The sequence below is a fragment of the Polypterus senegalus genome, chromosome 6, assembly GCF_016835505.1.
Source record: "Polypterus senegalus isolate Bchr_013 chromosome 6, ASM1683550v1, whole genome shotgun sequence".
NCBI lineage: Eukaryota > Metazoa > Chordata > Cladistia > Polypteriformes > Polypteridae > Polypterus > Polypterus senegalus.
In genome coordinates, this window is record NC_053159.1 from 103,264,482 (window position 1) to 103,276,929 (window position 12,448).

The window sequence follows — 12,448 nt, forward strand, 5'->3', positions numbered from 1 at the left end:
TGTCTCTGTATACTGGACAACCGGCAAAGATTTAAAGTGCATTCGGTGTGTAAACTGGTTAAAAAACCAAACCTTGTGATGCGTTTTATCATTATCTTTTACTTTTTTATTGATTTTACTTTCAGAATAATTTATTTTAAATATTTGTCCGTCCTCTCTCGTTTCTTTTCGCTCTGACAATAAATAGTAAAATTATCGCATACTCTTTTCTTAATATGGCGTACTATTGCTTCGATGGCTATCAAATATAAATCTAAGCTTTTCTGTTGCATTCTCTGCCCCCATAGTATAATAATTTGAGAAGCTGTTTCCGTGCGGTTGACGCTGCTGTGTACCTGTTGCATATTATCATATTACTGCCTTTTCAAGTTTATAGGCAACTCCTAAGCTTTGACATCATATATTAGTTTTTCTGAGGTTCCCTCAGAATACAATTGTGGTTCTAGTCCAGGGTACCCTCCCATCTACACTCTTAAAAATAAAGTACCAAAGTGGTGCTTCAGAGCAGTGTCATAATTTTTGGTTCCTAAAAGAACCATTCACGTGAAGGTTCTAGTTTTATTTATTTAGATATGCATGGGCTACATAACCATGAACAGATAGTAACATATGTGTGAAATAACGGAATTTTAAAGTGACTCTTGCGGAATAATGCATGTTTAGTACATCAGGTTTTCGTAATCTGTTTGTATTCTGCCTATGAAGATTTCTGTTCTATCTACATATTAAAAGCCTAAAGAACCAATCTCATAAGCAAAGAAGCCTTCCGACAATTAAATAGTTCTTGGTCAAGCAAAGGTTCTACAAGGAACCACGCAACCCAGTAAATTTCCATTGAAGAACCGTTATTTTGTAGAGTGTATGCGCTCTTGGTTGCAATACTTCTACATTTGGTTCGGTTCAAGGATGGCTTACTGAAGCCGCCTCTGTTACTGTAGGCATGCTTAAGCAGTTTGTTTTCATTTTCTGGTGCAGAGTATGACAACATAAAGGCAAGATTATAAAATAGTTTGCAGGATGGAATCGTATTCAGTGCTCTTTACGTAAATGAAGTGTGTTCCGTAGCATCTTGACGTCAGCCTTTTGAAAATAACCATCTTGAACTGTAAAATTAAACTGTTTATTAATAAGTGTTTAATATGTGAAGCCATTTTTGAACAATTACTAAATTAACTGAACTATATAACCCCAATTTTCTTGAGCGGAGCAGGTGACTCACGGAATGGCCGTACACAAAGCCGTAATTCTGACCAGTAAAATTATCACCACCTCAGACTGAAATACAGTGAAGTAGCAGCAACGGACAAATACTTGTACAGCATCATAATTACTCCAAATTTAGGCTGATAAAGATGGCAAACAATTTTAAAAGTTAAGTGTTGAACTATGATTTTATTGTTAAACAATATACTGTATCTATTTCTCATTTTTGTTATGACAAGTGTGTTCTGCGATTTCTCAGATGAGTCTATAAAACACGTTCAGTCCATTGCAGTGCGCATACCCAAGCCACCTCAGTAAAGCCAAATTACCATCTTATTCTTCGTCTGCAAGAAGCACACGTTAGCAAAATTTTATTGATTAATAAAATCTCATGTTTTTTAATCTCTTACTAAAAAAACATAGCCGATGTCTAATCTCCTCGGAGATAAGCCGCCTAGAAGTGAAGAGTGTTATATAGTACCTTAACTGTATATGCACAGTCCCCCTTTCCAAAATATTTTCTACATTAGATTGGTAGATTAAAGCAGCTCGGCACTCAAAGGTTTTACACCACGTAAAGCAGAAGGACGGTACGCGATCAGAACGATACAGGAGACGGCTACAAAATCTCGATCCACACTTGATTCTTTTACTTTTGTATAAGGAATGCAGTATATCAACTGTTTACACGCACTGGTATTCAATAAAGCCGCAGTTGGAATCGTTCAAAACTTTGTCACCTAGTCGCTCCAAATTTCCCCACCCCACTTACCGTATAAGGCACATTTTAGAAGTTCCCGGAAGGGGAGTGACCCGGGAATTTGCCATTTTCCTTGTGACCAGATACCAAAACTATAAAAGTGATGGGATCATGATGCAAACATATTCATCCCGAAAAATATTAAAGAGAAAGCCAGACGAGCGCAGAAACAGCGACCACAGAGCGCACTACGAAACGGCCAGTGACTGCCAGCAAGCAGGTGAGTGCGAGGCGTCAGATATCTCCTAAAAGTAACATATTCGGTATTCAGTAACCATATTTATACAAGCTTTTAATGTGAGGTTTACAGGAAACATTAACTGAGAGGACGGGTCATCACTGTTCCCTTTAAATTTCTTTTCCTTGCAGGTGCACAGCTTCTCAGGAGAGGAGTTACTTATCAAAACTTTACCGTTAGTCCTTTCCATCTTCCGCCGCTAAAACTGTGAAACCTACACGACTGCGGTCGTCCGTCAGACTGTTGAGTTCGAAAACACGACTCTTTGTTTTAACACAATTCTGGCGAATTGATCATATTTAAAATAACTCAACACAAGTTGCTACAAATGCAAAATCAAATCAAACACCATAAGTCCGCTTGGGTGGCGTGGCAAAGTAAAAAAAAAAAAAAATCGTTAAATACCGAAAAGATGACAAACGGGAATGGCATACGTTTTCCGAGCGAAGTAAAGAATTTTGATTTAGTGAATAAAAAAATGTGCAGCTTATTTTTTATAACAAAAATACATATAACTGAGATGGTGTGAGAATATTTTAAAAAATATTTTTATTTAGTATTGGCCAAACAAAATAATGTACAGTAAAAAGAAACAAAATGCAATGTTTGTTTTTATTTTCCAATGAGGTGAAAGTTTCATTTATAGGTTAAAATGGAAAGGATAAAAATACTACAGCAAAAATACTTTCTCGTTAAGTAATCGATACATGAATCTGTACCCAAGATAATGTGGAGATAAGCGCACTGGGCTTCGCTATTAAGAAATTTTAAGTTTGACAAGCACACAGTGAATAAACACAAAACCTGAAATTGTATTTTGGTCGTTTTCTGATCATACGCTAATCGTGTCACACAGGTGTTTTGTGTGAAGTACTTTCCCTTGCAGATGGCACAGCTTTAAACTGCGGGCCTTGGGCCAAAGTAAGGAAATGTTGCACTTAGCAGCACTAATGACGTCAGCTCTGCCGCAGTGAAATAAAAAGAGTTGGTTCCCAGGATGTAGCAGGTAATACATGTATTTGTGACTCCCAGACTGAGACGATGTTAATCTTCAGCGGCTTGCACCTGATGTTACTATATGGCAACTGTTAGTCAGACAGTCCAAATTTAATAGTTTTGACGTAATCTGTCTTGTCTTCTCCCGAACGCTCTGCGTTTTCTTGCACTTCAGAAAGACTTGCTGGACTGGTTAACCTTCAACTCCGAATTTGGCCGGTGTGAGAAATGTGACCAGGCATCCCGTCCAGGGTTGGTTCTACCGCTGCATTGTGCCTAGGTAGTCACTACACCTGCAGCCCTAAATTTAATCTATGCGGTCTTAATATGTGGATGGATGTTCTTTCAACCTTGAACAATAGTACGTTTTTAAAAATGCATTATAATGGTAGCGTGTTTGTTTGTTTTTTGTATTTTATTGTGTAAATAATGGTAAAACGAATTATATTTCCAAGTTGAATTCTTTTTAGTACAGTAATCCGGATATAGTGTTCCCAAAAAAGTCAAAAATTAAACTAAAAGCCGAACCAGTTCAGAGAGTTATATGAAAACAGAAACTCGTATATATCAAAACAGCCAAAAAAAAGTCCGGACCCTGCAGTGTTCATACTGGATATAATTTAACATGGAAACCTATTTGCGCATAAAAATGCGAAGATACTGTAAACAGATTACGGTATAACTAAACACAAACTTTCACCAGTGAATGCAAATGAGCTAAGGGCTCAAGATCCTTCTGTATTAAGGGGGCTTGCCTTTTATATAACGTTGTCTTTGGAAATTTCTGTTAATAATAAGTCAATGTGCAAAATAATGTCAAAAGCTATACTGTTAAATAAACCAAAGCGTGGCAGCAATGGGTGCGTTTTAAGAGGATGTAATTTTATTTTGTTCATATACGTTTAGGGTGATATAGTTGATTAAACATTACAAAGTGCCTTCATTCACAGTGTTGAATAGAGCTCACGGACGAACTTAAGAACAGTCAATACTGTAGTGACCCGGCAGCCAGTGCTGGCGGCATGATGCATTGTGGGTAATTTATGTAAAAGTTACTGTTGTGTTAAATTAGCAAGGCAATCGAATTATTGTTCCTGTTGAAATTGTTGTATGTGTTTGTGTTCAACTGGTGGGGTGGGTTTGGGTTATTGCCGTCCGGGGTTATTTAATTGTAAATAGTTACCATCAATGAGAAAGGTGGCTTCGTTAATGATCTTGGCAATGGTTTTGCAATCAGATTGAGCTTTGTTTTCTGACTATCTGCTCAATAAAGAAATATAACAGGACAGAGCCGTGTATTGCTAAGATTTCATCTAAGCAATGATTGCCGAGACACTCGGAGTCGTGCGGTGTACCGGACACGAGTGCTCGCTGGCTTATCGAGCTAGCTACAGCTGCGTGCATGTCGCTGGGACTCCGCTGGCCGACCAGCTTGGGGGAAGTGCACGGCTGAGTACGGCTCTGAAAACTTTAAGACTCAACCACGGGTCGCTACAATACGAAAGTTTTTCCGCGTTATAGAAATCGTTACACGGTCACATACACGTTTGTGTAAAGGGGACCCATTTGACGCACAAACACGCACACACAAAGTGTGCAAGCACTGCAGCCAACCCACCATTCCCTCCTCCTTCCCCGTTATAAACACCCCCTTCAACATTCTGATAAAACGGGTCCAAACTGTACAACCCTATGGTATCATACGTACCTTTAAAGTTTCTGTAGTGAATTATCAATAGTAAAAGACGTAGTGTACGAATACGAAAGATCAAAATCAAGAAAGCCCCATCAGAAAAGAGAAAAAAGTTTATTGTTCACGATCTTGGAAGCGAAAACAAAAGTGATACAAAAGAAACTGACTAAAGAACAGACTACATATGTGCATGAGTCTGTGCTATGAAAATGTAAAGGATGCCATCTCGAATGATTATCAGTAATCTGCACTGTAAGCGATGGCTTTCGATTAGCGACGGCGATTCCTGAACGTCCCCGCCCCGCCCAGTCGGTCTCAGCGCGCTCCGCACCTGTGCGCGAGTTGCCGCAGTCTCTTTAGTCGTATGGACAGTTTAGTGCAAACGACCTCGTGTCTTAGTCAAGTCATTTCTTTACTTGGGATTCAGACATTAAAAAAAATATTAGAAAATTGGACTCCTATCAACGAAGTTCACCTGAACTAAATAATTAAGCAATCTAAATCGTTGGAGTCTGTTAGAAAATGTATTTAGAATAATATGTTTTTTTTTAGGCTGAGAACCCATCTTAAGTCCCTGAGCAGTACTTAGGCGCGGAAACAAAAATGTTGTGCCCCTGGCACTATCTGCGAAAGAAGAAGCACTTCAACAACACAGTTGACATCTTGGATCTGAACAACAACGAATCGAATGGGAAATTCAGATTCACATCTAAAGGGTGAGCACTCAGAGTAGAAATGTAATAAAATGTGTTAATGTGTTCCTCCCCCACACTATGCCACTCTTCAATTTCACCCGGGGATGGTGGGGCATTAAACGTTAATATTATACAAAATTATTTTCTGTCTGTTATACCTTCATTGTTATCACTCTTTAATGTAATATTGTATGCTGCTGCTGGAGTATGTGAATTTCCCGTTTGGATTAATAAAGTATCTATCTATCTATCTATCTATCTATCTATCTATCTATCTATCTATCTATCTATCTATCTATCTATCTATCTATCGAAGTAACTGCATCCTACCGCTCGCTCTTCTGCCACTTGTATTCACGTCTTCTCACTTCACCCTGTACAGCGATGACCCGCAGCTCATTCAAAAAGATGAAGCATTGAAGGAAAACCTCAAAGTGAAGGATGTCTCTGAGGTAATGCCCTCTTTGTTTTCTTTAATATTAGAACAGCTTTTTTATTAAGAGTAATTAATTGAATGTAGGCGGATTTCACTTTCAAAATATAATTTTAGAGATATAAAATACAGTAAAAAAAGATAAAATCGGTTTCATTTTCTTATTTCCATAAACTCTTAAAAAAAGGTGCCCAAGTGGCTTTTCAGAGTGATGCCTTAGGGCAGAGGTCCTCAATCACAGTCCTGGAGTGCCGCAGTGGCTGCAGGTTTTTGTTCTAACCCGGTTGCTTAATTATAAAACAATTCTTGCCAATAATTACATTTCATGGCTTGTTAGTGTTTTTACTCTGCTATGTCAGGTAATTCTCATATCCTTGATTTCTTCCCCTTTCTAAGGATATCATCCAAATGATTTGAAGGCTAAAATGGATGAGTAATTCTCAGTCCTTCACTTTTTTCTCTTTACTTTCCTTCCAAGTATTTAATTAAACCCAATAGTGCATGATAAATACACATAGGTGTAAATGGTAACAAGTGAAATGGAGAAATGCTGGTCTTTTTTGTCATTTGCATGTTATTGGTAATTAGGAGCAATTAAAAACCAAGAATACAGCTGTTTAAGACTTAAATAAGCAATAAGGGTTCAAAATCTTAATGGGTGAGACCACTAAAGTGAAGCAGAAGTGCTACTTAAGCAATAAGGGCTTCTTATTAAGCCCTTGGGTTGGAGCAAAAACCTGCAGCCACTGCGGCCCTCCAGGACTGTGATTGAGGACCCCTGCCTAAATGGTTCTCAAATGACCCATCCTCATGAAGATTCCAGAGGGGACTTTTGTTTATTTAGATCTGTAGCAGCCTATACAGTAAATAACCATGACTGGATGGTGACACATTTGTGAAATATCAATGGCTCATGACTTTAAAAGGACTCTTGCTGCATACAACAACACAGGCTAAATCCAAGTTTTCTTAATCTATTAGCGTCCTTCTAGGTAGCCTAACAACATTATAGATTTCTGTTTTTTTCTGTATTTGTTAAGAAGTTTGTCAAAGCACGAAGAACCAACTCCATTTGCAAAGAATCTTCCCAGAAAGAAATGGTGCTTTGTCAAGAAATGGCACAACAAGAAATCACACAATCTAGTAAAGGACAATAAAATGTCATTAAAGAACCAGTATTTTTAAGAATGTTTGTGGGTTTTATATGTCATATGTAGAAATTAATTTAAATAGAAACAAATCAGAGAAAATAAATAAATGAAAATGGAGTTGTGCATTTTACCACAGTACAAGGATCAATGTGTAAAATTAGTACAAAATGAATCTCATTCATCACATGTGTATTAATTCCTTGAGATGGTAAAAGTTTACTTTAGCAGCCTAATTTAGACAACCCTGATTAGTTCTGAACTTGTTCTGTTTACACTTTTATCGAATGAGTAGAATGCCACTAGGGGAAGGACAGTATAGAGTAGATCTCCTGTTAGAAATTAGTCCATTCTAAGTCAGCTGCATCTTTCCCATTTGTCTTTTGACAGAATTTGGAGAAACATACTGGGACCAAGCCACACTCAAGATGCCCATTCATAAGGCTGAAAAATATAGAGAATGGAAATGTCATTCAGGATACTCTGCACCAGAATGCAATTCAGGTCAGTGTTGTATGTTAATGTGAAGTCTGATAGCTTTTGAAGGAGGGACTGACATCTCTTCTGTTTCATTTTTCTTTGGAGTGCTAGCTGCTTGTGTTACCATTCACAGTGTCTGGTTTACATTAGATGACACTTTTCATGAATCCCTTGACCTATAGGCCAAGCTACTTATAATAATATTTGCCCACTCTTTGACTTTGTTTAACTTGTCTCGTTTGGTACATGGTAGCCTGAGGTGTTGGGTTAATGAGCATTGAGCTAATTAATCACATTTAGTTTTACTTGTCCTGTTCCAGTTTTCCCAAAATATCTGACCTGGACAGGCTATGATACAATCTTGTCATATGAAAAATACATATTTATGTTAAAGAGTTAACATGTTATATGTTATTAGAGTTAAAGGAGTGTTTTTTTAACATCAATGTACTACACTTTCATTAGCATCCAAATATGTTCAGTTTAGCTTAATTAAAGACTGGAAGAATTCTTCTTGTGTGATCCAATGTGAGTTGATAGTAAATTTGAACATTGGAAAATGTTTGACGAGAACAAACAAAACTCACTAATCCTATGCACTTTATTCCTCCAAAATAACATCAAGTCTAGTTTTGAAGGTCCCTAAAGGTCTAGTTTTGAAGGCTCTTAATGTCTTCTTGTTTACCATACTATTGGTTGTATGACTAAGATTCATTGAATAAGCTTCAAGTCACGTGTAACCCCATACTAGGATAGGCAAATTTAGACAATAAATGACTGATGGATGGCTTCACACATAATCTTTCTCTCCATCTATCTATACAGTAAAAGTGGTGATCCAATTGTTTAGCATTATCTGTTAAGAGAAGCACTAGTTATAGCAAACATTTTTCATTTTTCAACATAATTCTTGTGAACACTAAAACACAAAGCCTCTGAACTTTTTTATGTCACTCAAATGAAATGTTTATCTTGTTTCAGTAGCCACTTTTCTGTTGGTAACTTTACATCGTCATCTGTGATACAGCAGTCGCCTTGAAAAGGAAGAAACAAATGGTCGTTGCACAAGGCCAGTTCTGGAGAATTTTGGGTGTGGATTTGGCATCTCTTCAAATCCATAGTTTCAAACTCTGTCAACCTTCCATTGTGATGATTTGCCAAAGCAAATCAGTGCAGCACTGATGAGTTATGTGAGCATTTTGAGGCATGTAATCAACTGGGACAACACCCTTAAAGCAATAAAAAAGAACTGTGCTCACGATCATACTGGGACTGGCTTGGACCTTGAATTTCATTGGTGCAGTGGCGTAGCTCGAGTTCGTGCCGCTTGGGGTGGGGTGGGGCGATGCTTCAATTAGCCGCCCTCCAACATATCTGAATATGTTAACCTATTTAAATAGAAAATTAAAATGACATATAGAGAAAAAATGAAGATACATTTTGCATAGATTTATTCATATATAGAGAAACAGCAATAATTTTTCACATATAATTATTTATAAGCATCAACTAGACAAGAATATAGTATAGACACACTGATAAGCTGTGCTCTGATTATTAGTTTAATATAATTACACTGCGAAAACCAGAACCAGTTTAGTGTACAAGTGATAGGAGGGGATGTTTTCTGCGCAGAGCAAGGACGCATTCGGATTGATAACAAAATGAAATTCTAAATTGTAAACTAGTTGTTTATCTTCCTAGAAATTATTATCGGTGTAATGTTTATGTTTACTGCGGTGGGATGGCACCCTGCCCAGGGAATTGTTCCTGCCTTGTGCCCTGTGTTGGCTGGGATTGGCTCCAGCAGACCCCCCGTGACCCTGTGTTAGGATATAACGGGTTGGATAATGACTGACTGTTTATCTTCTTGTTATTGCCTCATAAATTTCAACTGCTGTGTCTGATGCTGTCACAGAAGAACAGTCTGAACATTATTTTCGAAGCATTGGTGGATACAAATCAGAGAATTTTACTTTTTTCATTCATGAGTGATATTTTTCCGAACCCTGCTGCTTACACACGAATTGTACTGAGCCAAAAATGCCACCCCCAAAAATGTGTCGCCCCTCTGCCCGCCCCTAGCTATGCCACTGCATTGGTGCTGCAAAATCTTTAGTCTATTGCTATGATTATGGATTATACTGTGAGTGATACAGTACACTGAAGTTTTATGCCTTAAGTTTCTCAAAGTCTGAATTTATTACCGGATATAGTGATGCCTCACTTTAGGAGTCAACATTATTAGTACCTAAAATGCATAGACATTGACGATCTTGAATTCTTTATAAGCATGAATTCAATTGACCCATACTTAATGCCTATAATGCCTGCAATCACACACACTGTAATCGTCCAGTCCCTCATCCCAATTTACTCTCTAGTGGAAGCATTTTCTTTTGTCACCAATGTGAAAGCCCAGCTAAGCCTTCAATCATTTCTGAAAGACATCCTGCCATAGTCCTGTTTTGCAGCCCAACTGTTAACTGTTATATTAATGTGAACTGTTCTGGTTCACATTCACTAGGTATATTGTTCTCCAATGCTGGAAATTCAGTGATAATGTGGCACTTGAATTTGTAATTTTTGGCATCCTCATTGACTTTGTTATGAAAGAAGAAATGTAACACACTTGTAATTCTCATATTTAAGTACGCAGGAGCTGATCTTTAGCTACTTACAAAATTAGCACTGTTGAATTCCCTTTTCTGGTGTAGGTTTAAAACTTCTTAATCCCACCTCATGTATGCATATGAATACAGTGAAGCTCTGACGGTTTCCAAAGGACACTGAGCTTTGATTGAGCTGTATCATTTCCACCATACAAGAAAGAACATTTAGACCCTCCAAAGATCAAATGCTTCCAAAAGAATTTGAACAGGATCTGATTTTTACAACCATTTTAAGAAAGTCTTGTCGAATTAAGGTAGTTCATATTTTCTTGATGCCTTTCAGAATTTAGCAATTTACTTGAGACACTACGTTTGTGGTGTAAGCATCTCTCATTTGTCCTGCTTTAGTCACAGTATTGTAGCATCATTGATTATCAGAACTTGCAGTGTGTGTAGATCTCAAAACCAATATATTGCTCACTTGCCATTACACAAAAAGATACTGCAATAACTGTTATTTATTTATTTATTTTTCAGAATTTGCCTTGTAAGTCAAAGACATGTCATGGGTCAATTATGACCCCCAAAGTACTGACCAGGGGCCCCAGAAGCAAACCAGTGCCACCTGAAGAACTTCTGGTTCAAGCTATTGAGTTTATTAACCAGTATTACCATTCCTTTAAAAAGTAAGACATCTCATTATTTCAGCATTTTTCATTTTAACAAGATTACTTTCATTTGCATTAACAAAAGATGTATTTTCTTTAATGGCATCATTAAAGAATGCTGATTCCCTTTTAGTACTTTGCAGTTTTAATTTTTATGTGGTTATATTTCAGATACTTACAATAATAATTTTCAGATGTCCCACATGAAGAGATTTAGTTTATGGCTTAATTAATTTATATTTGTTATCTTCACATGAAAGCAAAAGTGTGTCTATGCCCCAACCTGGTTACAACATGGTGGCCAAGACTGGTTGCTGCACCCAGTGACCTTACAGGGGCCAACTGCAGTTCTTTGTCTTCATCCGGCCTTGCCTCCATTTTGTCGTTATGTGGCAACAGAAATTGCCAGGCTATTACCTGGGACTCCTTTAGGATTCATTTACTTCAGTATATAAATAGGCTCCACCATTAATTAAATCCATCATTAATAATGAAAACTACTGAATGAATGGTCAAAGTTTTAAAAAGTAATAGTTGATGGAAGAATGTTAAAAACTGCGCAACACAAGAAATAATTGAACCCCACATTTCCTAAATATACACTCAAAGCATCCTACACACTAGCCTTACAATCTCAACTGTGGAGCATCGACACATTGCTGAGTCTGCATAAACACACTGCCATTAGAGTAACTTAATGATGAAAGGCTGACATGATGTCTATGGGTAGGGGGAGAAAATTGAATTCAAAACCACTAAAGGTGACAATAATTATTATTTACTGTATTATTGTCTCAATATATTAATCACAATTCTCCATCCAACCATTTTCATTCTAATTCTTGTAATATTCTATCTTATTATTTATTTCTTTGGACAGAGGCAACAAATCTTGCTGGAGATTGAGCCATTTGCTTGTAACAATTTATTATGAAAGAAAGATTTAATGTAAAGATTTTGCAAATGCATTCATACTGATCTCTTTTTGCCAAGGCCTAAGACCGAAGAGCACCTGGCTCGGGTGGAAGCTGTGACTAAAGAGATTGAAACCACAGGAACCTATCAGCTGGAAGTAGCAGAGCTGGTCTATGCATCTAAGCAGGCCTGGCGTAATGCTCCCAGGTGTATTGGGAGGATCCAGTGGTCCAACCTTCAGGTAGTAGAATGTCAATTGGGATTAAAAAAAGTGGTTGTATTCAGTTTGTACAAAATAATTATCGATTAAGTGTAAAGGAACTATCTGTGTATAAGGTAGAGAATGTGTGGTTGCCCATTAAATAATCACTCAATAAATGTTTACTTCTAGGTATTTGATGCACGAAGCTGCACCACTGCACAGGAGATGTTCCAGTTTATCTGCAATCACATCAAGTTTGCAAGCAACAATGGGAACCTAAGGTAAGTGGCAGTAGACTGTATGGGCCAACATAAAGGTCTGATATCATGTAATATGAGAACTAAAGCACATGAATTTAAAATGCACTGGGATGGAGGTGGAGGAATGAGTGGGGCTGGTGCATGG

General features: G+C 37.5%; 1 protein-coding gene across 1 annotated transcript in view; it reads left to right on the forward strand.

Moving 5' to 3' along the window:
• Positions 1-2,016: 2,016 nt before the first annotated feature.
• nos2b (nitric oxide synthase 2b, inducible) overlaps positions 2,017-12,448 on the forward strand; it is a 40,286-nt gene continuing 29,854 nt past the window's right edge. The window contains exons 1-7 of the mRNA XM_039756656.1: positions 2,017-2,183; positions 5,443-5,606; positions 5,968-6,037; positions 7,557-7,670; positions 10,796-10,944; positions 11,920-12,082; positions 12,233-12,324. Coding sequence (XP_039612590.1) covers positions 5,494-5,606; positions 5,968-6,037; positions 7,557-7,670; positions 10,796-10,944; positions 11,920-12,082; positions 12,233-12,324 — 701 coding nt within the window. The 5' untranslated portion in view covers positions 2,017-2,183; positions 5,443-5,493. The remainder of the gene's footprint in view (positions 2,184-5,442; positions 5,607-5,967; positions 6,038-7,556; positions 7,671-10,795; positions 10,945-11,919; positions 12,083-12,232; positions 12,325-12,448) is intronic.